Source organism: Rhinatrema bivittatum, chromosome 2 (genome assembly GCF_901001135.1).
Source record: "Rhinatrema bivittatum chromosome 2, aRhiBiv1.1, whole genome shotgun sequence".
NCBI lineage: Eukaryota > Metazoa > Chordata > Amphibia > Gymnophiona > Rhinatrematidae > Rhinatrema > Rhinatrema bivittatum.
Genome location: NC_042616.1, coordinates 460,470,198 through 460,498,134, shown reverse-complemented (window position 1 = coordinate 460,498,134; position 27,937 = coordinate 460,470,198). Strand labels below are relative to the sequence as shown.

Here is a 27,937-nt window from a genome sequence, read left to right as displayed (position 1 = left end):
ACTTGGTCCAGTAGCCGGTGGCACCGGGTGCAGGAAGCCAAGCGTGATGGTGACAGCCAAAGTCCTTTTCCACCGGAGACTGTCTCTATACTCAGCCGGTAATTACTGAGCCCAAGTAAGTTTAAAAAAAAAAAAGGGGAAAAGATTTAACGATCCAGAGACGATTGGAGAGATTTCCGGTACATTTCCTCCGGTCTCCATGATCAATGCGCTGTACAGATGTCGTTCCCACTCCTGTGGGGTAAGGGGAATTGGGCCTCTGAGCGTGTTGAGTAGCCTCTGATAGGCTAGGCCCCACTTTAGGCACACCTCATGGTCGGCCTCATTGGCGCCATCTTGCGTGCGTTTCTGTGAGTGCAGTACGGCCCTATGTAGGATGTCTGTACGCACAGGGATGTGAATCGTTTTTTGACTATTTTAAAAAATCGTCAGATATATTTTAAATCGTTAAGAGTCGCGATACAATAGAAATTCCCCCAATTTATCGTGAAAAATCGGGGGAGGGGGAGGGCGGGGAAAACCGGCACACCAAAACAACCCCTAAACCCACCCGGACCCTATAAAACGAATCCCTTACCTTCCCCCACCCTCCCGAACCCCCCCAAAACATTTTACGAGTACCTGGTGGTCCAGTGGGGGCGCGGGGACCGATCTCCCGCTCTCGGTCCATCGGCACCATTTTGGCTGCCACTCAAAAATGGCGCCGATGGCCCGATAAAAAAAACAACCCACCCGACCCTTTAAAAACGACCCCTTAGCTTCCCCACCCTCCCGATCCCCCCCCCAAAACATTTTAAAATTACCTGGTGGTCTAGTGGTGGTCCCGGGAGCGATCTCCCGTTCTCGGGCCGTCGGCTGCCACTCATAAAGATGGCATCGATGGCCCTTTGCCCTTACCATATGACAGGGTATCCGTGCCATTGGCCGGCCCCTGTCACATGGTAGGAGCCCTGGCTGGCCGGCGCCGTCTTTTGGCGCCGGCCATCCAGGGCTCTTATTCACATCACCCCAGATCAGATTTTCCCCCCCCTCTAGCCGAACCCGATTGTTAAGACGATCGGGCACACGATTCACATCTCTAACGCACAGTGCGTCGGCTTTGCGCACTCACTATGTGCATAACATCAGCGTGTACTTTCGCACACAACAATGTAAGTGCATAGAGGAAGAGCCGAGCACATGGACTGAGCATGCGCCTTACCACACCCTGACTAGGCGCTCTAAATTTGTGCACATATACTTTTTTAAGCGTGAGCCAGTTGGAATGCACACTTACCACCACCAATGGCACTGGCAACCAAGAAACCTAAGCACCTTACTCTCTGCGCTGCTTGTTGTATTAGAGCTTTACAGCCTGACCTGAATTCCAAACTGTCAGCACATTGAGGAAGCCCAAGGAGAGTTGGCTTCCTCGAACTTTGCTAAACCTGACTTCTCCCATTCAGATGATGGATTAGTCACGGCCTTAACTGGAGGTACTCTGGACCTGAGTATCCCTTGTCTGGATCGTCTGTGGGAGAGGGAAACTCAGCTGGACCCACCCCAGTTTCCCCTGGACTAGCTATGGAACCAGCGGCTTTTTCTTGGGTGGAATTTTTCCAGGTCTACAAGCCTTTGTAAAGGCATAGTCTACTATCTCGCTTGCCCTTGTCCGGATGGAACCAGCCAGTAACGCCTCCCTCTCCCATTCCTAGTGGAAGACCTCGAGGCATGCCTCGCCTGACCAAGGGTATCCCTAGTAGGGACCTGATGGCACAGATGAAGAGGAGAATCCAGATCCCTTGGAAGAAGGGGAAATTCCCCCTGGGTTGGAACCATATCGAACCATGTTACGGTTCTTTCATAGAGACGAATTGCCAGCCCTGGTTGAGTCTTCGAGCAGCTGTTTGTGCCAGTTTGATGCAGGGGGCCCATCTGAGTTGGGTGCAGAAGGCTCCAGATCGTGCAGTGTCAGGAGATGGCAGTTCCTTGTAGGTGGCCCACCTGGAGGCCGAGGCTGCTTATGTGGCAGATGCGTTGTATGATTTGGTGCATATGTCAGCTAGGAGCATGGTTTCGGCAGTGGCAGCCCTGTAGACTTCTGCGGTTGTGCAAATGGTCAGTGGATTTGTCATCTAAGGCACAGCTCTGTAACTCCTGTTCAAGTGAAAACTCCTATTCAGGGAGGATTTGGATCAGTTGATGAAGGTGCTGGGGGAGTCGAAGGGGAACAGATTGCCAGAGGACAAGAGGCCCAGTAAGAGTTTTTCCAGCTTGTGCCCAGTTTCGGGTTCGTGCAGGTTTCGGTCCAGCAAATCCTCTTCTGGTGCCTCTGCGAAGCAGGGCGGCTGGCGCCAGCAGTCCTTTTGTGGAGCTCGCAGGTCGGCCAGAGATGGGGCCAGTCAGGGCACCGTAGGCAGAAAGTCAGTACAGTGAAGCCAGAGTTCCCCACTCCTGTGTAGAAGCCGTAGGAGGCAGATTGTCCAGCTTTTATGAGGAGTGGGTAAGGATTACCTTGGACTTTTAGATCCTGGAGGTGGTGAGAAAGGACTCTCTCTAGAATTTTCGTGCCCAGTAAGGGAGTCTTTTGTGGAATCCCACGTTGTCTCACGCAACAAACGAGAGGCGGTGTGGGGATGCTTCAGAAGTTGCTCGTCCTAAAGGCCATAGTCCCCATCTTGTTTGCGAAACGAGGTTGGGGAAGGTATTCCATTTGCTTTGTGGCTCCCAAGAAGGAGGGCATGTTTCGTCACATTCTCAATTTACAGAAGGTGAGCCGGGCCCTTTGAGTTCCATGTTTTCACATGGAGACGCTGCACACCGTAGTGGCAGCAGTTCACAAAGGAGAGTTCCTGGCATCCCTGGACCTAACGGAGGCGTACCTGCACATTCCTATTCGGAAGGAGCATCAGAAGTTTCTTTGTTTCATTTATTTATTTATTTATTTATTTGTTGAGTTTTATATACCGTCATTCGGTGAAGCCATCACAACGGTTTACAAGATTCAAAAGGTATTTTCTTAACAATTGTGAATTAAGGTAGAACAGGATACATATTATAAAATGAAAAGTTAATCTTTTTTATAGTCCAGAAAAAAAATCATTTTTGAGTGAGAAGCATTTGTTTGGTGCTGGTTGGTGACAAGTTATTTCGTGGATTCGGTTGGTAGTTCTGATGGGTGTTTGGATGTTGTGATGTTTGATTGTCAATGTAGACTTTGTAAAACAGCCACATTTTTAGATCTTTTTTGAAAGTTTTGAGGTTAAGTTGGGTTCTCAAATCTTTTGGGAGGGCATTCCATATTTTAGGGCAGGTGATGGAAAATGCTCTTTCTCTGGTTGTTGTCAAGTGAGCATCTCTGATGGAGGGAACTGTTAAGCGGCCTGTGTTTGAGCATAAGATTCTGGGGGGTTATGTTTAAACCAATTTGACCTTGATGATCATTGTTTAGTAATTTGTGTATGTTGGTCATGGATTTGTGTTCAATTCGGGCTTTAATTGGAAGCCAGTGTAGGGAAATCAGTATAGGCGTTATGTGGTCATTCTTCTTTATTCCTTTCAGAATTCTGGCTGCTGAGTTTTGCAAAATTTGGAGAGGCTTGAGGATGGAAGATGGTATTCCAATCAGTAGGGAGTTGCAGTAGTCGATGGTTGAGAATATGAGTAGCTGTAGTACAGTTCTGAAGTCATAAGGGTTAAGAAATTGTTTTAGACGTCTTAGGGTTAGTAGTTTGTGATATCCGATATATGGTTCTTGAATGAAAGTTCTTTGTCAATAATAATTCCTAGGTTTTTATGGTTTTGGGTCAGCATTTTCAGTTCTGGGCCCTCCCTTTTGGTCTGGCAATAGGGCCACACACATTCACCAAAGTGGTGGTGGCAGCAGCCTTTCACAAGGAAGGGATTTTGGTACATCCATACCTTGATTGGCTCATTCGAGCGAAGCCAAAGGAGGAATGCGAGAGATTCCTTCAGAGAGTGATATTTTGGAGTTCTTGCAGCAGGGGTTGTCCAAGGGTTTAGCTTACAGCTCGCTTCATGTGCAGGTTTGTTCAGGGGCAAGTGTCGTGGTCAGACACTTGCTGCTCATCCAGATGTAATCAGATTTCTGAAGGGGGTTAAGTATTTGCGCCCTCTGGTTTGAAAGATTTGCCTGGATTGGAGTCTAAACGCTGAAGGCAGTTTTTTGGGGGGGCCATTTGTTCTGCTAGGCAGAGTTTGGAGCTGCAGGCCCTGTCTTGTAGGGATCCGTTTTTGCGGATTTACAGTGACTGTTTTGTTGCGCACAGTGCCTTCCTTTTTACTAAAAGTGATGTTGTCTTTTCATGTCAATCGGTCGATGAAACTACCATGGTTTCCGGAGTGGTTGAGAGATTCCCTACAGGACAGAGATATACAGCGGAATCTGTTAGGTTATTTAGAGGTTATGAATGATTTTCACCAGTCAGATCATTTATTTGTCTTGTACAGCGGAGTGAAGAAAGGGGACAAAGCCTCTAAAGCTACCATTTCTCGTTGGCTGAAGGAGGTGATTTGTTCATCTGTAAAGGTTGCCAGGTTCCTGTGGGGTTGAGAGTGCATTCCACAAAGGCACAGGCAGCGTCCTGGGCTGAGTGTCAGTTCCTGTCACCTCAAGAGATTTGTAGGGCTGCGGTGTGGTCCTCGATTCATGCTTTCGCCAGACATTACCGCTTAGATGTAAGGGCGCAAGACGAGGCATCCTTTGAGAGTGTTCTGCGCACCTGCTCAGTTTAGGGGTGCTTGGGTACATCTCACTTGTCTGGACTGATCTGGGTATGTTCAGGAAAGGAAATTTTCATTCCTGTAATACCACAGATCAGTCCAGAGGACCCACCCTGTCGATGCTGAAAGACTGAATTTCCTGCCAAGTTGATACTCAAGTTTTATCTTTAAAAAAAGAAAAAAAAGAATCCCTTTTTGGGCAGGATCTGCGGTTTTCCATTGGTTTTTTGTTTGTGGATGAGTAAAGCTTGCAGTTTTGGGGGGGGTCCAGCCCTTTGGATCTATTCACCTGTGTGGGGGGTTTTAAGATCAATCTTGGCTTGGGTACAGGTCAATTCTGAGGGGACTGCAGGTGGCACTCGGTTATGTACCAGTGCCTCAAAGTTTTGCGCTCTGACTCCATCTGCTGATAGGGATGCAAAAACCACTGGTCTGGACTAATCCGTGGTGTTACAGGAACAAAAATTAGCAGGTAAGAACCAATTTTCCTTTTTTGCTTTACTGATAAAAATCTGTCTAAGTGATGTAAAACATTAAAATAACACAAACAATTACATTTCAAAGCATCAGAGACAGCGATATACAAAACTGCTCTTTTCAAGATTCCAATCTGCCTCTTCTCTCTCTCTCTCTCTCTCTCTCTCTCTCTCTCTCTCTATATATATATCTATATATATCTATATATATATATATATATATCTATATATATATATATACAGAATTAAATATCAGACACTGATGACATTAACCACGTTTTTAGTATCTCAAAAGATCCTTTTCCTCCTTCAATTCCAGCAGGAGATTATTCCACAAACTATGAATTGTTGAAAAAGACCTATTTTCAGCCCTGGATTAACCATTAAACAAAATAAGCACATGCGTAGGGCACCAAGGGAAGGGGGGGCACCACAGAATGTTGAAAATTTTTCATTTTTTCCTTTGCCATTTAGTTATAAGTAAATAATTTGTTTAAATTGCTTGCTGCTATTTAGTGTTAAATAACATTTTTTAAAAAAGTTTATATTTATTGTAGTTGTGGAGTCGGGGATGGCCTGGAAGAAAACTACATTTTTAATCTCTTATTTCACCTTCAGCACTTATTGAGTCTTAATGTCTTGTCAGTGAAGCAATAGAAGGGTCGAGGGCTGAGCTTAGGGAATCAGTTGGCCTTAATCCGGCTCTGCCTATTTTGCAGCCGCAAAACTGTAAAAGATGTTTCTTAGCTGAGTCCATATTCCTACCTACCTCATACCACTTCAGTCTCCTCTTTAGGTGAGGGGGACATACACCTCGCAGCATCTTAAATGCCAGCAACAGATTTTTTAATTTGCAGCATGCATTCACAGGACTTAGGGCATTTTACTTCTTTAGTCTCATGTTTGTCCTGTTTATTATGTTATAGATGTGGTGCTTTTTAGATTTATTATATGTTAATGCACATTAGTATTGTTTTTGTATTTTTTTTAATATGTTGTAAACTTGCCTTAAATGGAAAGGCAATTTAGAAATAAAAGATGATGAAGACTAAGATGCAGTGTCAGAAAATATTTTTTTTACAGAAAGGGTGGTGGAAGCTTAGATTCCCTGTACATACCCAGATCAATCCATACTCCTGGGTTTTGCTTCCCTGCCAGCAGATGGAGACAGAGAAAGTTTCACTGACACTGTATATAATGTAATGTGCCACCTGCAGTCCCTCAGTGCTCTGTCTCCAGCAGATGGTAGATGGTGCAAAACCTGCAGTTCTGCAGTCAGGATACAGTTTTGGATTTATGAGCCTTCTTCCCAGCGGATTTTTGGGTCTTGCCCAACCAGCTATATTTGAATTTATTTATTTCAAAACATTTTTATTCCACCAGTCCATAGATCTTGGTGGATTATAACATTACATACATAATTTAAAATTAATAACAAAACAAAACATAAAACCATAAACATTATAATAAGAAAACAAATACTCTTCCCTGCCTCTCATTTCCCCCCCTTTCTACCTGTAACTTCTTCCCTTTCCTTAATCCTTCCTAACTCATTAACCAGATATAAAACCGTCAATTCAAAGTATCCCTATAAAAAGCTAATGAGCAAAAATACACTGTAAGACTCTTTCTAAAATGGAATAAGTTCTTTTCAACCCTAATTTCATTTGGAAGACTATTCCAGAGAGTTGGGCTTGCAACTCTCAACATCTGGTTCCAGGATTCTGTCAACTGTTTTTCACTTACAGAAAGGATATCTAATAAAGATTGAGATGAAGACTGCAATAAGCATGTTGGCTGATATTGATGAACAACCGATGCAATACAGGGGGGTGTTAGATTTCTCTGGGCTTTAAAAATTAACATTAATGTCTTAAATTTACTTTGCCACATAACTGGAAGCCAATGCAAGGATGCCAACACTGGAATATGTTCCCTTGGTCCTTTACAAGCCACCAAACAAGCCGCCGAATTTTGTATTAACTGTATGAACTTAGAAGACCTAAAAATAATAAATTTCTCACAGGACAAGCAGGATGGTAGTCCTCACATATGGGTGACATCGTCAGGATGGAGCCCAATCATGGAAAACTTCTGTCAAAGTTTCCAGAACTTTGACTGGCCCCTACTGGGCATGCCCAGCATGGCACTAACCCTGCAGCCAGCAGGGGTCCCCCTTCAGTCTTCTTTTTTCCACGCAGCAATAGCCTCACGGTTTAGGAGCTCTGAAGAGATTCCTGACAGGAATTTTCGTCACGGAATTATTTAAAGTTAAATTGCCCCACAGGTGTCCCTCCTCTAACTTTTCTCTGACCCTGGTACTCCGGTAAGTTTTTACCCGTTTTCTGTCGATTACAGTCTAGTTTGGCCCTTGTGGCCTACTGGCCGTCGACTGTACTGCGGCTCAATTTCTTTTCAGTGGCGATGGCATCGGGGTTCCGTCGGTGCCCAGATTGTACTCGCACCATGTCTATCACAGACCCCCATGGAGTCTGTGTAATGTGTTTAGGCCGTGAGCATGATGTCCTGACTTGCACCAAATGTGCCCTCATGACACCAAAAGGTCGCAAAGCCCGAATGAAGAAGATGGAACTCCTCTTCCGTGCTCAGACCCCGACTCTGTCCATTGCATAGACGTCATCGGAAACGGCACTGTCGACTTCGCGCCAGCATCGACCACCAATCGGTGACCGACCGCCATCGACATCTTCACGGCCATTGACACCCTCTATTCCCCTTCAGGATCGAGGGGATCGCAGGGAGAAACATCGCCATCGAAAGACTCGGACCGTCGAGGGAGCAAAATCATCGACCTCGCCACCGTCCGAGCCGCCATCGAAGAAACCCCGTCCAGGAAAGGCACCGACCATTTCTGTGACCGGGTCATCAAGGCCACCCTCACCCGATCGGGGTTTGGGAGTCACGATTCCGCCTGTAAAGATGGTCCCTCCGACTGTCCCTCTGCCTCCCTCTTCTGTTCCGGAGCCGGGACTGCTTGCTCCAGGTCTCCGAGAAGAACTGGACCGGCTGGTTCAGGAGGCCATCGACAAGGCGATGCAACGGCTCCAGGTTCCTCCGGCACGGACACCTGCGCACAGATTGTGGAACCTGTCATCGGCACCGCTGCTATCCAGGATGGAAGTGCTGATGGCCGCCCTTCCACCAATGGATCCCGGGTCTCTGATGGCTCCGATGCCCTCCCCGATGACAGCTTCATCGGGAGGAGAAACACCATTTCGCATCCCTCCATTGGGAGTTTTGCCTCAGCCATCGATGCTGATACGTCCCTTGCCACCGATTCATCTATCGGTGCCGATACGTCCATCGGTGCCATCGGGTCATCCATCGATGCCCTCGATGCCTGCACCGATGCCTTCCATGCCATCATCGGTGCCTCCGGCGATTCCTTCGATTTTTTTCGGAGCCTCGACCAGGACCTTCAGGTATCCAACCCCCTTCTCGTCCTACAGGACAGTCTGCTGATCCTTATGACACTTGGGGTGATGATACTTCAACAGACACTGATGACTTACCGTCACCACCTTCTCCCACTGAAAGTAGGAAGCGTCCTCCTCCAGAGGACCTCTCGTTCATAAATTTTGTGAAGGAAATGTCTGAGTTGGTTCCTTTTCAACTTCAGACAGAACAGAATGACAGGCACCAGATGATGGAGTTACTCCAATTCCTGGATGCCCCCAAGGTGATCACCTCTATTCCCATTCATCAAGTCCTCCTTGATCTCCTCAAAAAGAACTGGGAAAATCCTGGATCAATTGCTCCAGTTCACAGAAAGGCTGACACTACTTACTTATTTCAGTCAGCCCCAGGCTTTAAAAAATCCCAGTTCGACCACCACTCAGTAGTGGTTGAGTCTGCTCAAAAAAGGGCAAAACCTCACTCATCTACCCCGCCTGCTAAGGAACACAAGTTCCTAGACAACATTGGTCGACGAGTGTTCCAAGGGGCCATGCTCATCTCCCGAATTGCTGCCTATCAGCTTTATATGACCCAATATTTTAATATTTAACTGCAACTTATTCTCATACAACCAATTTTTTTTTTTATCTGTCCCATACATCCAGATAATTTTGTCTGAGCTAGCTCCAAAGAAGATGTTATAGGAAACAACAACTGTATATAATCAGCATAATATTTAAACATCACCTTTAAATTTGAAAGAAGCTGACAAGGAGGTGCTAGATAGATATTAAACAAGACTGGTGACAAAAAGGAGCCCTGAGGTACCTGCATCGGGAGCAGATATGGATCAGTCCCTTCCAGATTTGCCAAATCGATTTCAGATCTGACCTTGCATTTCCTAGCTTGACTCTGTAAGACCGATTTGCCAAAAAGTAGAAAACCAAGAAACTCTATCTCAAATACCTAAAGCTTTCAAATGCATTAGTAAAATGTCATGATTTAGAGTATTGAAGGCACAAGAAAGATCTTATAAAACCAACAGATACTTTGTTCCAGAATTAATGTAATGTTGGATATTATAAAAAGAGTCCAATAACGGAATCTTTGTATTGTGCAAGGAACGAAATTCGAATTGTGACCTGTCCAAAAGATTATTACCCATTAAATACTCTTGTAATTGGCAAAAAACCCCATTTTCTCCAATTATGTTGCCAAAAATGACAGAGTAGAAATCGGGTTAACTCTACCTGGGTAAATGTACCCAGATAACTTTTTACCACAACGTGCTATATTCAAAATATAGCCATTTAAAAAAATTAGATCTGTGTGGGCTTGCAGGCCCGATATCCCACCCTCCCCCCAAAATGAAGCATGCAAACTGCTTTTGGGCACAGCACCCAAAACCTCCACAGACCGCACATAAGATTTTTAAACAGTTTCAAGCCTGTTGACCCAAGGAGCCACTCCACTCACCACAAAGTCAAAAAATAAATCCACGCTCTGGACCCCTCGCACTCCCCAGAACCCCCACAGCTGCTGGTGGCATCCAGTGGTGCTTTGCCAGCAATCATGGGTGTTTTGGGGGTGCCAGGTGGGACAGGAAGATTCAGGTTGGGGTTGTAGATGAGGATTAGGGCCCCAGAGGCTGGATTTTTATTCAGATTGGGGGGGGGGGGGGTGGATCCTTAAGCTGCACCTTTTTAAAAATATTTTGGGGGGGATGGGGATTCAGGCACTATGCCTGACATCTTTTTGTTATTTAGCAAGGTTGGGAGCAGTGAGCCTGGAGGATTTTTTTTTTTTTTTTTGGTGGCTTTTCTGCCACTTAACCAGCAATATTTTGGATCTGGTCAGTTAAGTTATTCAGGTACAGGACCCAGATCACTTTAAGCCTGTTCTGAGGGACGTCTAACCAGGTAACTTATCTGGCTAAGTTTTTATTCTATCCTGGAATGCCTCGACTTATCCAGATAAATGTTATCCAAGTAGTGACTTACCCAGATATATTTTATCCAGTTAAGAGGTCTGGAAATTTAAACTTTGGGATTTGTCCAGGTAACTGAAAAAAGATTGTCCTGGATAAAGAGAGAGTTTGCAGGCAGTCGCACTCTGACTGACAGCGGAGATGTATCCTTGGCAGTTTGAACTGAAAAACTAGACCAACTAGATGGGATAGCTGGTCTTTCTGCTTTCATCTACTCTATAAGAGGGCCTGCTGGCTTCTCTTCACTCTAACTGGCTATAGTGTCTCTGAGAAACCTTCTTCTGAGGTCGTCCTCAGGGCAAGGTTGAGGACCTTCTTATTCCTTTAAAATTCTAAGTCAGGGGTGGGGTAAGCATGTTGGCCCTACCTAAATAGTAGACCTCTCTATCGGGGGAAGGTGGAATTCCCCTTTGGAGCTGCATTCGAGGAGTGAGACTTGTATCCCAACATAGCCTACAGCAGTAACAACATTTCCTCCAGCCTGTGGATGTCACTTCTTTCTGCAGGCTGGCAGAAGTGATGTCACTGCTACAGGCTCTGACCCTCACCCTACTTTTGACTGGAAGGAGGAACCCTGCAGGTTAGATATGGCCCACAGGTTGCAGTTTGTCCACCCCTGCTCTAATATCTAAGTCTTTGATACTATTTATCTAATCTGGTGTGTTGTACCTTGATTTGCTGGATTCATAAGTTTTGATATATTTTACACACTGTTTTCTGTGCATTGCATAAAAGTTAGCGGGGACACTGATGTGGTATAATCTTTACATTTAAATCATTTTCTCCCCAGAATAAGCGGTTGGGCTCCCTGAATAAGTTTAAAGCCAAGTCACGTTCTATTTTGTTGGCCACGGATGTAGCAAGCCGGGGGCTGGATATTCCTCACGTGGATGTGGTGATGAACTTTGATATTCCTACCCATTCCAAGGTGAGTCCTGTTGCCGCTGCCTGCTGAGCTCTGGGTTTGTTCTGGTGCCAGGGTAGTGCAATGATATATAGCACTTAGCTTTTCCAAAAAGGTAGAAACACTGGTGTATTTTATTTTTTGCAAACAGAGCTGGATGGAAAGCATCTATATCTCCACATGAGAGGTACAGCACAGATGGCAGCAGTGCAGGCTTCTTGCCTACATTGTCCTGGCAGATATTCCTGTTCTGGAAAGACCATTAAGGGAGAGGATAATTCACTTGCCGTGCTTATTGAATCTATCGCTTCTTCACCAAGGCTATTGATTGATGGATTTCCATCTTCTGTCACAAATAGTAGAACCACTTTTGACTGCTTCTGTTCTGGGCAGGGATGTATTCCAGCTGGTAGCCTGAATGAAAGTGGGTATAATCTCTGTGCAGTTTTCAAGCTGCCATGCGCCCCCCCCCCCCCATCCCCAAAACCCCTGTAGGCTCTACTGATCTACTTTATACAGTTGTGCTCGTAAGTTTACATTCCCCTGGCAGAATTTGTAAGACGTGTAGCATTTTAAGAATACATGCGTGATCAGACAAAACACATCTGTTTTTAATGTGTTTCAAATTAAACTATTATGCATCACAGAATAACATAAGTTGTTAAATAAATAAATAAATAAATAAATAAATTAAACAAACCATAGCATTAAAGGAAATAATAAAATGGTCCTGTTCAAAAGTTTGCATACCCTTAGTTCTTAATATCGTGTATTGCCCCCTTTTGCATCAGTGACTGCTTGCAGTCTTTTTTGATAGTTGTGAATGAGGCCATTTATTTTCTCATGTGGTAAAACTGCCCATTCCTCTTAGCGAAAAGCCTCCAGGTCCTGTAAAATCTTTGGTTGTCTAGCATGAACCACATTTTTGCATTCTCCTCAGAGTGGCTCAGTGATGTTGAGGTCAGGAGACTGTGATGGCCACTCCAGATCCTTCAATTTCTTGTGCCACAGTCACTAAAAGGGTCAACTTGGCCTTATGTTTCAGATCATTGTCATATTGGAAAGCCCAAGTGCACCCCATGTGCAACTTCCTGGCTGATGAATGCAAATTCTCCTTCAGTATTTTCTAATCAGATGCTGCATTCATCCTGCCATCAATTTTGACTAAATTCCCTGTGCTGCTGTAGCTCACACCCCCCAAAACCGCAGAGATCCACCTCCATACTTCTTGGTAGGGATGGTGTGCTTCTCTTCATAGGCTTTATTGACTTCTCTCCAAACATGTTTATAGTTGTGACCATAAAGTTCAATTTTGGTCTCATCACTCCAAATTATTTTCTTGCAGAGGTTTTGAGGCTTCTCTAGGTGCTGTTTGGCATATTGTAAGGAGGCTGTTTTATGGTGTTCGTGCACCAATAGCTTTTTTTTTTTCTAGCAGCTCTACCATGCAGCCCATTTTTGTTCAAGTATCTCCTTATTGTGCATGCTGAAACACCCACACCACTTTGTTTCAGAGAAACCTGTATTTCAGTAGAAGTTGCTTGGGTTTTTCTTTGCATCCTGACAAATTTTCCTGGCAGTTGTCCTTTTTGGTCTTCTAATTTTCCAATTCTTGATGAGAGTTTGAACATTACTGATTGGCATTTTCAAATCTTTAGTTCCCTGTACATACCCAGATCAGTCCAGACAATGGGTTGTGTCCCCCTGCCAGCAGATGGAGTCAGAGCACCCTCTGTGTCCCTTCAGTATTTTCTCTGACTCCAGAGAAAATACTGAAGGCAGGGGGCACCTAATGCACAAAAGTTTTTCAAGAGCTAAGAAACTCATTTTTCCCTGTACGTACCAGGATCAGTCCAGACTGCTGGGTTATGCCTCCCTTCCAGCAGATGGAATCAGAGAGAGAACTGAAAAGCACCACCCATATAACCCGGGGTGCCACCTGCGATCCCCCAGTATTTTCTCTGACTCCAGCAGATTGAGAGGCATTCCCTGCGGTCCTGATCTTGGTTTTCTTTGGGGGCTGTGCCCCATCAGGTTTGAAAGAAAAAATAATAATAATAAAGAAAGTACAGGCTGTAGATACAGCTTTAGCACCGGTGACTGTATCATTTAAAAAAAAAAAAACAGAGAGGGTTCTTCTTCTTATCGCGGTTTGTTCCCTGAAGCAGCCAGACACAGGCAGGCAGGGCAGGGCTCTGTCCTGCTTCTAATCCGCACAAAAGTTTTTCAAGAGCTAAGAAACTTATTTATTATTTATACACAGACACTAATTACATTCAAACGAGGAATAGGCGTGGATACCTACCCTTCATTGCCATCTCAACGTGTAAATATCAATTTGAGTGCATATTATCAGCCCAAACATTGAAGGATATGCAAACTTTTGAACAGACCATTTTATTATTACCTTCATTTCTATGGTTTGCTTAATGATTGTGCCATTCTGTGATGCATAATAGTTTAGTTTGAAACAATTAAAAATAAGACGTGTTTTGTCTGATCACTCACGTTTTCTTAAAATGCTACACATCTTACAAATTCTGACAGGGGTGTATAAGCTTATGATCGCAACTGTACATGAGAGGCCAGCACCTGTCATGGAAGAGAGCAGGTTGTTGGTAAATGCGTGTTAAGAGCATTGTACTGCCCCTTTTCCTTAGGGGGGGGGGGAAAGGGTTCTGGGGAGCATTTTTAAAGGTCTCTGTTTTGGTTTTTTTTAAATTGAGATTAACTTAATCTTTTTCAAGATGTTCAATTATTTACTATGTGGGGCACACACTGAACACTATATGCCATGCTGCCTTGATTCAGTTGCTTTTTGGTGGTACTGTACTCCCGGGGGGGGGGGGGGGGGGGGGGGGAGCTGCCAGGGTAACATGACGGAGAGAGACTGGGACTACACGTGCAGCTCCAGCTTTACCCCTGCTCCCCTTCCTCTCCTTGGTAGATTAGTTTCTCTTACTGCTCATGAGAGGGTAGTGTGATGTGTAAAATCAGGCCGCGGCTTTCTGGCGGTGAAATTCAGCAGCAAATTTGCCAATCATACTTTTTTTTTTTTTTTTTTATATAGTGTTTTAAGCCCTCCTCCCCAACCTCCATTCCTTTTCTTGCTAAAGAAAAGGGGGCCCCTGTAATAGGAGTTGCACTTTTAACGTACAACTAACTGGCCCTGAGAATTCATAAGAACTACCAAATTCGGTCACACTAAAAGTCCATCTAGTGCAGCATCCCTTCTCCAACAGCAGCAAGCCGCAGGATCTTGCAGGAAGCATCTAAGAAACGGCATGTGGAGAGTCATCCAGCCCATGTTGTACCCTTCCAGTTTCTAGTAGTCCTGATTCAGGGATGACGTAAATAGCTCAGAAATTTGTGGCTTTAGTTCTATGTTTTCCTCTTATTTTTTCCAGGATTATATTCACAGAGTAGGAAGAACAGCTCGAGCTGGCCGATCTGGAAAGTCCATCACCTTCGTAACACAGTAAGTAATTGTGTGCATGCCCGCTTTGTCACCCATCCGTGGAAGATCAGTGATTTGTCAGGAGCCGAGCAGGCTTCCTCATGGGGGTGCCATGGAGAAGGTACTGGCCCACCAGGGAAATGCTTTCTCTGGAAACAGTCTCCCACCAGCATTTTGGCTTTTGCTCGATCAGCCCAGCCTCACAAGGAGGGGAGGGGTCATTTTAGCCGTACCCTTAATAGCTCTGATTGATACTTTGATCTGACTCTTTCTACACACAACTGCTATCCACCATGTTGCTGCCATAAAAGTTTTTAACAGGAGTATTATTTATCTCTTTATTCCTTAGCGTTTGGGTAGGTCAGGCCCAACAAGTGGGTTATGCACCTCTGCCAGCAGATGGAGTTGGAGCAAAAGCTGATGTCACAACTACATAGTCCCGCCCTGACATCAGCCCACCAGTATCCTCCATCTCCAGCAGATGATGGGCATGCATTCCCTGTATGTACCCAGATCAATCCAGATTCCTGGGTTTTGCCTCCCCGCTAGCAGATGGAGACAGAGAAAGTTTCACTGACACTGTACATAACCCAGAGTGCCACCTGCAGTCCCTCAGTATTTCTCTGTCTCCAGCAGATGGTAGATGTGTAAAACCTGCAATCTGGAGGAGCCATCCCACCTGGTTTGAGGCAGACAAGCAGGGAGTTGGTGACCCTTCTAATAGCTCAGTCCAGAGGTCAGTGGGATGGACATCTGGTGGTCCAGATCCCTCATCCCCTACAAGACAGCAGTGGAACCTGCTGGCAGTTCTACACTGCAAGCCCAATGGAGCAGGGAAGTATCCCTTTTATATGGTTTGTCCTGGGCTAGGTTGCAAACGTTTGGCTAAAGGAGACTGATCTAGCAGCGATCTGGTTCTTTTCTGATCTGCCATGTGGTCTGCCCTCCTGGAAGCCGAACCTCTGTACCAAAATTAAGTATTGGTTTCTATGTATCTTTTTCTTCTCAGAGTGAAAAAAAAAAAGCATGGAACTAGATGGAGGAATCTGTACAGCAGCGAGGTTCCATGGGGAAAGCTACTTCAACAGCTCAAACAGCTCAGCAATTGGGTTTTTCTGCAGCTTCTCTGCCTGTGGAGGAGACCGGGTGTAGGCTCCTTAACACTAAGGGACTGTTCCTCTGCTTGCCTTTGAGGTGCTGGTGGTGCCACGGGTATGGGGTGGAACAGCGTGTGCGTGCAGCAAAAGCATTCGGGGGAGGGGGGGGGGGGTGTCTGCATCAAGCCATGACCACACCGGTAGAACAAGCCTCACGGGTGATGGAGTCTAGCGCTGAGGCTTTCCCTTGTGAGTGCGGAAACAGTGGCCATTTTTGATTCCCTAGCAACTTCGGCGGGAGAGGCAGAGGAATCCCTTCCTCAGGTATTGCCAGTGGTTCCCTGTCCTGCAGAGGTGCAGAGGCACTTGCACTGAGGAGGAGTCTCTGGTTTTCGTAGATTTCTCCTGCCAGTTTTAATTTGCTTATGCGCAAGGCATGTTTAGCAAGATGCTGGCTATTGGCCCCAGTCTCCATGGATTCTCGGCCAGTCAAGAGGCTTGAGCTGTTGAGAAGCTCTTCAAGGCAATAATTTTCGGTGCCAGATGTTAAATGTATCCGGACCTAAACGCGCTGAAGGTGCAGACAGGCTTTACTTTAGCCATGTGGTAGATCACTGCAGCAGTTCTTTTCTCACGTGCCTAGGCGTGTGCACGCATTCTCATTGCATGTGCTGGGACCTGGGCACATAAGGCCGCGGCCTAGATTTGAGCATGTATGTTTGCGATCTAGAATTGAGTGTGTAAGGCCGTGACCTAGACTGGAGTGCGTATTTGCCCAGATACTCGTGCACATAAGACTGCAGCCTAAACTTGAGTGCATATTTACGCAGCTACTTGTGCGCGTATGACCATGGCCTATACTAGCACATATTTGTGCATGTACTTGTGTGCATACGACTGCGACCTAGTCTTCAGCAAGTATTTGTGCACATCCTGGAGGGTTGTGAGTGTATGCCCAGGTGGCATTGCATGCGCACAGGAGGCCACCTAGAGCCAAAGTTCAGGCAAGCTAGGCGCCAGGGATGAACAGATCCAAGCACCTTGCTCTCTGTGAGGCTTGCCGTCTGATAGCAATTCAGTCCTCACTCTTTCCGTTTGTGTCAGCGCTGTTTAGATGCCGAAAGCAATTTGACTACTACAGCTTTTGCCCATGTTGGGACATCCCCTCAGCCTGGTGTCTCCAGATGGGGGTGGAAGGCGAGCTAATGGTCCGTTCTCCCTTGTTCCCATGGGCAGAAGCTTTCCCAAAAGAGGTTGCAGAGAGCAAGGTTGGGCCTCTGGTGTCCGGTATAGATACATCCTCCTCCTCCTGGGTGGAATGTTTCCAGGGCTGAAGACATTTCTACAGGATTGCCCAGAGATGGTGAAGCAACCTACTATGTAGGAATCACGTGCTTGGACCTCCCATTTTTCAGTCACAGTGGGCAAATGCCACAGGGAGGCTGCCCCTGGTAATGTTCAAGGGGGTGTGAATCATGAGATATCGGAGGATTCTGATGGGGAATTGGCTTTTCACTTGTAGAATAGGGAGAAATTGCTTATGATTGAGAGCTGCTTTGGACTCTGCTCAGATTTTTTTCTTTTTTCACAGAGATGTCTTTCTGAGTTTATTGCCTGTTTCTTCCCCCCCCCCCCCCCCCCCGGTATCCAATTCAAGAGATATTGGATTTTAAAGAAGGTAAATACAGCTCTCAAGGTTCCCCATTTCCATATGGAAACTCTGAGATCCAACTCTGAAGTCAGTCATAGCAGCAGTACGCAAGGGACAGTTCTTAGCATCTCTTGCCTTGATAGAGACACATCTGCACGAAACCATCAGGCCGGAGCACTAGAGATTCCTGAGGTTCATCGTTCTAAGGGAACGTTTTTGGTTTCGAGCCCTTCCCTTCGTCTGGCAATGGCTTCATGTATCTGGTGGTGGGGCAGCCACATTGCAAAAGGAGATTATGTTGGTGTATCCATATCTGGATGACTGGCTTATTCATGCAAAATCAAATGACTTTTGTCGACAATCAGTACAAAAGGTACCAATGCACTTTACATCTCTAGGATGGGTGATGAACCTAACAACAAGCCATTTAGTCCTCTTACAAACTCTGGAGTATTTGGGAGCTCAGTTCGACACACTGTCAGAGAGAGTGTTTCTCATGGAGAGAGGTTGCTGAAATTGCAGTCAGATTAGGCTTCTGCTAGAGCTTTCGGTGCCCAGGGTCTGGGACTATTTACAGGTCTGGGTTCTATGGCAGTGACATTGGAATGAATGCTTTGGGCATTTGCACATATGCGGTCTCTGCAGGGGTTTCTTCTCCCGCCGAAATCCTTTATTGGAAGAGTGTCATCTTCCTCTTACATTAGAGGGGGAAACCAGGGACAGTCTTTCATGGTGCGTACTTGCACCAGTCTCGAGTGTGGTGCAGAAATGGAGATTCCGAATTGGATAATAGTCACCACCGATGCGAACCTCTCTAGATGGAGGGCAGTGTGGCAAGATCAGTCAGTGCAGGGCCAATGGTCGAAATGGGAGGCGTTATGGCCTATCAGTCGATTAGAGATGAGAGCGGTGCATTTCACATTGCTTGCCTGTCTGCCAAGGTTACACAGCCATCCAGTATGGATTCTATCAGAAAGTGCAATGATGGTGGACTACATCAACTTTCGAGGTGGAACCTAGAATCAGGCAGCAGCTCAAGAGGCCTGGGAGTTGATTCTCTGGGCAGAACAGCACTTGGAGCGACTGGCAGCATCTCAAATCGCCGGAGTGAACAACATTCAGGTGGATTTTATCAGTTGGAGAAAGTTAGACCCCAAGGAATGAGAGCTGTCTGAGGCAGCAATGTGTCTCAAACACAGAAGATGGGGATATCCTGACCAAAGAGAATACCAAGGCATCGCGGTTTTACAGCCCCCTGAACAGAACACAGTACAAAGGAATCAGAGCTCTGGTGCTGCTGTGGACTCAAGGGATTCTTTTTTGTCTTCCCTCCCGTGGCCTCTGGTGGACAAGCGATTACGGTGGATAGAGAAACATCCAGGCAACGTGATCCTGGTAGCTCCAGAGTGGCCACATCGACCATGCTTCCCAGATCTGATCAACATGGCCATAGACGGGCCGCTGAGGTTTGGACATCGGTCAACTGTTTTCCACCAGGGCCCAAGTTTTTTGGGTCAGGTGGCTCACTTCTGTCTTGTGGTTTCACTTGTGAGAGTAGACAACTGAGATGGAGGGGTTATTCTGAAGCGGTTATTTCCACCTTCTGCATCCTTGATGTATGGACGAATTTAAAGGATCTTTGAGCCTGGTCTGCTGTTCAGAGAATGCAGCCTGTATGTTCAGGCTATGGTGTCGCATATTTTGGCTTTTCTACAGAAAGGTTCTGGTCAAGGGACTGGCCTTTAACTCTGAGTGTCCAGACAGCGACATTGGATTGTCTCCGGGGTAAGGTGTAAGGGTATCATCTGTCCACACATCCAGATATTCTATGGTTCCTTCAGGGTGCTAAGAACTTGCGTCGTCAGATGCAAAATATTTGTCCATCTTGGAATCTGAATCTAGTCCTTAGAGCAGCGGTTCTCAACCGGTGTGTCGCCAAGCACCGGCAGGTGTGTCGTGGCTCCCGGTGTTCCACTGCCCCTCTTGTGCTTCCCTTTTTCCTAGGTGTGGGGCTGAAGAATGGAGAGACGCTGTGCGCCACCGTTGGAGGCCAGGCCGGCAGGGCCAAAGAATAGAGAGACCTGCGTGCCGCCGGAGGAGGGGCCAAGAAATGAAGAGACGCTGTGCACCGCTGCTGGTGGCTGAAGAGTGGAGAGACCTGCGCGCCGCCACGGCGGGGCTGAAGAATGAAGAGACACTGTGCGCCGCTGCTGGCGGCTGAAGAGAGGAGAGACCCTGTGCACCATGGGAGGCGGCTGGAGAGACGTTGCACGCCGCCGGAGGTCAAGCCAGAGGTGGCTGAGAAGTGGAGGCCAGGCTTATTGGGTCAAACAATGAGAAGAGGCTCCATGTGAGCTTGTGTGTGTGTGTGGTAGAGTGAGAGCTTGTGTGCCTGTGGTAGAATGGGTGCCTGGGTGCATGAGTGAGAACATGTGTGCCTGTGGTAGAATGGGTGCATGAGTGACAGCTTTGTGTTGTGTGTGTGTGTGTGTGGTAGAATGGGTGCATGAGTGACAGCTTTGTGTTGTGTGTGTGTGTGTGTTAGAATGGGTGCATGAGTGGGAGCTTGTGTGTGTGGTAGAATGGGTGCCTGGGTGCATGAGTGGGAGTTTGTGTGTGTGGGGTAGAATGGGTGCCTGGGTTCATGAGTGGGAGCTTTGTGTGTGTGTGGTAGAATGGGAGATTGTGAAGGCGTGTGTATGTGAGAGTGCTAGTCTATGTGGAAGGATTGTGTATTTGTGAGACAGCCTGTGTGAAGGTGTGCGTGAGAGAGACATAGGTAGACTGTGTGAGGATGTATGTGTGAAAGAGAAAGGGAGCTTGTGTGGGTGTGCATGCAAGAGAGGGTCCTGTATGAGGGGGTGTGTGTGTGTGTGTGTGAGAGAGAGTGAGGGGAGCCCGTGTGTGAGAGGAGGGATGGAGAGGCAGCCTGTGTGAGGGGCAGTACTGAGAACGGGGTCAAACTCTGGGACTGGCAATAGAGTGGAAGGGGTTGAGCCTAGGGGTGGAGGAGTTGGGGGCCTGAGAGGGCAAAGTGGCCAGGGGAGTAGGGAGAGTGAGTGGAAGGGACACTCTTACAGTGAATTTCTAGGGAAATTCTGCTCAAAATATTTCAAATTCTGTATCTTTAAGAAATAACTTTTTTCTATATTAATTTAAAATGTAATTACTTAAAGACTGTCATGTAAGTTGTGTTGTTTTGACCAATATAAAGTTTGCAGAATTTTAAGTTTTTGTGCGCAGATTTTCCCCCAGCAGTAGTTGTTGAAGTGCGGTTATTTGCCTGCTGTAATTTCCACTTTTCTTCAGGCCTGGAAATTTTCGATTTCTATAGCTTATATTAGAGTTTGGAGGGTCTTTGAGGCCTAGTGTTCTAAGTGAGGTACTCAACCGTTCAGGGTGGATATTCCTTTGATTTTAGAATTTTTACAGGATAGCTTGCTTATGAGTTTGGAGTTGCGACACTGGCTTTTTACAGTGGAAGAGTCAATGGAGGGCCTTTGTCCTTCCCATCTGGATGTGTCCCATTTCTTGCAGGGAGTTAAACATCTTCACCCCCCGTTGCAGCTTCTGGTGCTTTTGTGGGATCTTAACTTGGTCCTCGAGTTCTTGACAGGTCCAACTTTTCGACCACTGTGTACTCTTTCCTTACGGTTGCTTATCTTGAAGACTGTTTTTCTGGTAACAATCTGTTTGGCATGTCGGGTTTCTGAGCTGCAGGCTCTATCCTTCCATCATCCTTTTCTCCGGATGCTTCCGGATGCGGTTCATCTTTGGACTGTGCCCTCTTTTTTTGCCCAAAGAGGTTTCAGACTTTCATTTGAATCAGTCCATTTCTCTGCCTGCCTTGGACAGGGACAGACATGAAGCTGAGTACCTCCTTTTGAATTTAATTGACGTCAAGCGTCATTTACTATGGTACTTGGAAATGACTAAGGTTGTTCGGAAGTCTGATCTCTTGTTTGTGCTCCATGGTGGAGGTAAGCAGAGAGCATCAGCAAAGCGGGTGACATTTGTCCACTGGGTTAAGGAGGTTATTACGGCAGCCTGTGTGGCTGCTGAGGTTGCCTTACCGAAACAGATTAGATCGCTTTCCATGAGGGCTCAGGCAGTATCGTGGGCTGAACTTCATTTTGTTGTCACCTGCTGAAATTTGCTGAGCAGAGACATGCTCATCTTTGCACTCCTTCTCCAAGCATTACCACTTGAATGTTATGGCTATGGAGGATGCCGCTTTTGACTGGGCTGCTGGCAGCCTCCCGCCTTTTTCGGGATTAGCTTTGGTACATCCCACTCATTGAGATTAACCTACCCGAACGCTAAGAAAGGAGAAATTACTACTTACTGATAATTTCCTTTCCTTTAGTGAAGGGTAGGTTAATCCCAGACCCACCCTTGGCTGCCAGAATTTGATTTTGTGGATAGCCTTCTAAGGGTGACCTGCGCAGAGTATGATTCCTGATAACTGGTAAGTGGCTTCTTTAGCCCTTAGTTTGCTAGATATGTTCCTCCTTTTGGCTGAGCTTTGGTGTTCCTGTTGAGAAACATGAATGGTTGCGTGTTGCAAACAATGTTCGAGTATAATCAGGTTTTTCTACAGTTTGCCTTTTTCAGAGAATACTGTCGGGCTGATGTCAGGGCAGGACTGTAAAGCCATGATGTTAGCTTTTGCTCCAACTCCATCTGCTGGCAGAGGTGCATAACCCATTCGTTGGGATTGACCTATCCTTCAATAAAGGAAAGGAAATTATCAGGTAAGTAGTAGTTTCTCCATATGTCCTGAACTTGTGCAGCAGGCAAATAACCGCACTTCAACAACTACTGCTGGGGGAAATTGCTGGAATATAACTTGTTGGGGGTGAACTGCTGGAATACATAAGCAATGGCTTGATTGTTGCTTTTGTTACTGGGAAGCAGGTGGGATAGGGATTAGTTTAATTTGTGTTTGGATATGTTCCATTTAGTGAAAAGTCCTGTCTGTACAAATGTTTGAAAATTAATAAATTAAGATTAGGGGGGGGGAAAAAGTTTTTCTCAGGGTTTGCTGAAAGCATCATTCCAATGAATGTTTAGATAACAGAGAAAAATGGCACAAGTAATAAATAGTTCCACGTAATGAGCCTGAAAGTTAGTTACGGATAGAGTGCGCCTATTATGTAGTAGGGAATTGAAGGAAAAGGACTACAGTGGAACTATGCAAATGTGACTTTCTAGTTTTGATTTAAAATTATCACTCTTGTCAGGCATTTCTTTAAACCAGAGGAGCAACATTTTCACCACCGAGCATATAAATAACCTGTATCAAATGTGCTCGTTCTGGAATAAATATTACATACTTGCATGTAAATCACTCTGCTGTGATTATCAGTAATTCTGAATCCTACTCCTTTTGCATTTATAATCTGATATGAAACAGATCAGGAGACTTAGCATGATCATTAAAATTTAATTTCACGTACTTCCTGACAGCCATCTTCACTAAGATGACTGCTTTTCTCATTCCATGTCATATGTGCATCTACACCTGTGGTGAATGAATGCAGTGCTGCCACACCCTGTGTGTGCTGTAGTGCACAAGTTGTCTCTGGATGATTGACAGGGCATACAGAAGCTTTGTATTCACTCCCTCTAATAATTAAGGTGATGGGAGGGGAGGGCAGGAGTTGCTGTCATAAGGCATGTTACAGATGGGCTATGGCCTGTCCCTTTTAGCATCACACATGTAGAGGCCAAGTACAACACTAGCTTCTTTATTATCCAGAAGAATTTAAGAGCTGTGTATAGGTATGGGACCATTAAGTTGGAGACCTGGGTCCCACTGTCACCAGAGCACACTGCTGATGTAGCTGTCGCAGTCTCTGAGTGGGAGGAAAAGAGAGAGTTGCAGTTCTTGTAGCGATGCTGGGGGCAAGCCACAGCAGCAATAGTAGAAGTACCTCAAGGTTTCCACATCCTGCTTTCTCTGTCACAGAATTTTACTGCAGCACTAGGCCTGTTCACGGGCAGGGATTTACTAGAAAACCTGGAAGGTTTCAGAAAACAATGGAGCTGATGAGCAGTAAGGTGGAAGGTCTTGCAGAGGTAGACTGACGGGAGTGCAGTTCGTGCTTTGCACGGGGCTACCAGTAAATTCTCCCAGTAGAACAGTGAAATTGACCAAATGAAAGCTGTCCTCAGAAAAATGTCTCCTTCAAATGGTTTGTAAGTTGATATTCTGAGAAATGATTTTAAATGTGTATAGTTTTATTTTTAATAGATATGATGTGGAGCTGTTTCAACGAATTGAGCACCTGATTGGAAAAAAGCTCCCAGAATTCCCCACACAGGAAGAGGAAGTGATGATGCTGAATGAGAGGGTGGCAGAGGCCCAAAGATTTGCCCGAGTAGTACGTTGTATCTCCGTACCTTGCTTTCACTTTTCTGCCTTGCTCATCCCTGGTTCATTTGGGATAAAATATTGGTTCCCACTTAATTGCATGGTGGTTAGTTGTGTGCCTTGTGGCTTTCTCATGGGATGGAGCAAGAATTCCCTTAAGTGGGATGTGCGAGGTTACTCTTTCCTGGGTTGGGCTGTTTAGGGCCTGAAAGATGCTCCTCTCTCTGTCAGTTCTGATTGTCTTGCTCACTTTTAACTTATTTTCCCCCTCCAACAGTGTGAAGTGCAAAGACAATTGTGATATCTTACCTCTGATTTCTCCACAGGAGCTGCGAGAACATGTGGACAAGAAGAAGCGATCAAGAGAGGAAGTTGCCGAAGATGCCGAAAGCTTGCTAGGGGTCAGGAAGAAGGTGGCTGGAGGCAAATTCAAAAAAAAGATTCACTAGTGTGATAGGGGAGAGGCTGTAAGACTCTTCTTTTCTCCATATGCTGAGCATGAAAGGGAGGCAATGCTGTGGTTGCAGCCTTGGGAGACGGACTGCTTCAGAGAAGGTGAGGAGGAGCCCAGGCAGCAGACGGGCATCCTGTTCAGTAGTACGCTTACTTCCCTGGCACTGCTGCAGGAGCAGAAGAGCTTACCAAACTCACTCATTTTGCGTCTCCTTTAGGGGCCAGTCTGTCAGTGTGAGGTTGCACTATGTTTCTCTAACTTTATGGAATCCTGACTTCAAAAACAAAGAAACAAAAACTAAATAATTCCAAATTGCAGTTTAACTTCTATACTACAGCCACTAAGCAATGGGATAGTTGTTTCATTCTTATTGTGCTGACGGCAGCATAGTCCAGTTATGGAGTGAATTGTTTAATTGCAGGGAAGTATGTCACTTTTCTTCTTTTAATAATGACAGGTAAGGGACCAGTTGGGCTATCCAGTCTACCCAGTTGTCTGTTCTGGAAATATGTTTTTTCTTCTAAAGGATATAGAACTAGAGCAGAAGACAGCTGCTGTTCAAGTAAATTAGAAAAATCTGTTATTAAAACTGTCAGTGCTTCTCTTTTACACTATCATCTCATCTATCAGCAGAGACAGATTTCAGCCACTTGTCCTCTAACCAGGGGCGGATTCCCGATGACGACTGGCCCGGGGATTCGCCACCCAGGAGATACCAGGTGGTCTGCCGCGTGCGGCTCTGTCACGGCCGCGCTCGGCAGACCACGTGACTAGAGCGACTGGCCCACCAGGCGATGCCCGATCCCCCGATAGACCAATCCGCCCCTGCCTCTAACCCATGCTGTTTTGAAATAGAAACTGTGAGGCCTGGTCCTCTGTTAGACCTTCCTCTATATCCACCTTTTTGGGATGACCTCCAATGTGAAAAGAAGACTACTCTTACCTATATAATTTTTCTCAGTTTATTCAATGGTCTCACATTCAGGAAGATTGAGTATATTATTAAACCAATGAACCATCATCTTTCTACCAAAGGATCTAACACATCAGGTGTGTTTGAAAAGCAACTATGCTGAAGTTACAAGTGAATCAGAAGATGGTCTGGACCAGTGTTCATGACTTTAATAAAGAGAGGCCCTTCAAACAGCAGAAAGAATTAGAGAATATCCAAATATAACATTGATAAATGAGCCTGCTACTGCAAAGGAGACTTTATGTGACTGCCAGAAAAATGCTTTTAGCATTGGCTGTGATTACAGTAAGAACCACCAGGTGGTAGTATAAGTTATAGAGTAGGACAGGAAGGTTTACATTTCACTGGGTACATTTTGCATGGCAGATTACTCATGGCAAGATGGTTTGGATGAAAAGTCCCACCTATGTTTTTTTAAATTAAGAAACAATAGAACCTCACAAGGAAGTATTCTTTTATAAGTTAAAAGGAGTAAGAATGATGTCTGTCATATGGTAGGACATATTGTTCTACCCAGTTTTTATGAGAAGATTGTGAGATAAAGCTGAGCATGTTTTCTGCTACAGCTAAGCTGGCTGAATACAGATCCCTCTAGATCAGGCCCCTTGAGGTTATTGCACAGGGGGAGAGAGGGGGCAGGGCATTTAGATTTATAGAGCATCTTGAAATACCACATCACAGCATGCGTGAGAAATAAAGGGTCATTTAGAAATTATTACTAATCACTAGGAGTGGGAAGAAGAAATTTTCGTTTTGTTTTTCATTTAGTTTTTGGGGGTTTGATTTTCCACGATTTTGTTTCGTTAATTGTTTATTTCATTATAAAAACAAAATAAACATTTACACAAAAAAATAACAGGAAAAAAAAAAAAGAAATGGGGCCAACTCAGGCCCCTCACCCATCTCTTCCACCCACAAAAATGCTGGGGTCAGGATCTTCCCTAGTTCCCACTTACTCAGACTGGAGGGAATCTTAAGGCCCAGGCCGCGGCTTCAGCTGGAGTATAAATGTTGGGATGGCCTGACATCTATGCCCAACCTGAAGCCTCGGCCTATGCTGTATGTAAGGCCAGGACCTGGCCCTTGGCCCTTGGCCTGACACTGCAGCCTGGACCAGAGACTGGTTTCCAATGCTGGGCCTGACCCCTGGGCCCTGGCCCAGGGTCAGGCCCATGCCTCGGGGTGCTCTTCTTCTGTCGTCTTTTCTTCGGCTCTTGAAGGCGACTGGGGTCACACGAGTTGATTAACTATGGAGCATTCACCCCAGTGGATAGCACCATTTTGCTGTATGGCAATGCCGTGGTCGGTGGGGTGAATGCTCCGGAAACTCCAGCACATCCCCATTGGACAGTATAATTTGGCTTACAAACTCTGAAACGAAGACAAAAAAAGAGGATCACCAAGGTCCAGGCACTGGGACTTGGCTTCAGGCCTGGGGCCAGGGCCAAGGCCCCGGCATTGGCCCTGGTCTCCGTACAGGGTCCTAGTGTTGGGTCTAGGCCAAGGCCCAGGTGTCAGAAACTGGCCTCCAGGTCAGGTCCTGTCATCAGGATGGCCCTGATTTATGATGCTGGAACCCCGAGGCAGGTATTTATTTATTTATTTTTTACATTTTGGGGGTCTCTGTCAAGGCCAATACGTTAGGCTTAGGCCGAGCCCTTGTTTTTTGTCTCAGCCTATTCCAGAGGCAAGGTCCCAGGTTTGGGCCTGAGCTTAGGCCCGACAGATCCATTTTTTTCTTCAAAGGAAATGTGAAAACCAATGAAATTTCCTCAGATTTTCAATCATTTTGTTTAGTTAAAATTTCCCTTTTTGTTATCAGATTTCCTATTTCATTTTTCCCGAATGCCTGTTCCTACAAATTAATTATTTAAAAGCTTAGATATAGATGGGGCATGGTATTGAGTCTCTGGACTTTTTTTTTATGGGCCAATGGTATCTGCTGCTGTACCTCCATTTTTAATGAGCCCATTGTAATAAAGTTCCAGATGCTGTTATGCCTTGGTCAGTGCAGGCAGTGATGTGGTATTTCAGGTTTTTTTTATAATCTTGTGCACCTTCCACAATAATGTGGCTTGTTGCTACCACTTCTGTGATTACTATTTATATAGCACCTTCTAAAATAGGTGCATTCTAAATAAAGGCAATACTTAGTCTATTTATCTATTTCTGACTATATTTTTGTAATCATGTTAAATAAAGATGGAAAGTTTGCTGCTGTCTCAGGTTCTGGAGATTTCTTGCTGTGAGGCAGGTTGAGGCTACGTATCAATATGCATTGGTGGACCTATAACATGAGAAGTGCTGTTTATGGAGAAGGCAGTGCTGCCAGTCAGATCTGTAAAGGAGGCGTCTAGCCCGTTGGAGCAACAGGGCTTGTAGAATTGATGAGCACTTCCTGCTGAATCTACCCACAGTTTATA

General features: G+C 45.7%; 1 protein-coding gene across 1 annotated transcript in view; it reads left to right on the top strand.

Annotated features, from left to right (window-relative positions):
• Positions 1-27,734, top strand: part of DDX47 (DEAD-box helicase 47) — a 58,167-nt gene extending 30,433 nt beyond the window's left edge. Inside the window, exons 9-12 of the mRNA XM_029590468.1 lie at positions 11,393-11,530; positions 14,914-14,984; positions 23,968-24,097; positions 24,414-27,734. Coding sequence (XP_029446328.1) covers positions 11,393-11,530; positions 14,914-14,984; positions 23,968-24,097; positions 24,414-24,536 — 462 coding nt within the window. The 3' untranslated portion in view covers positions 24,537-27,734. The remainder of the gene's footprint in view (positions 1-11,392; positions 11,531-14,913; positions 14,985-23,967; positions 24,098-24,413) is intronic.
• Positions 27,735-27,937: the final 203 nt, after the last annotated feature.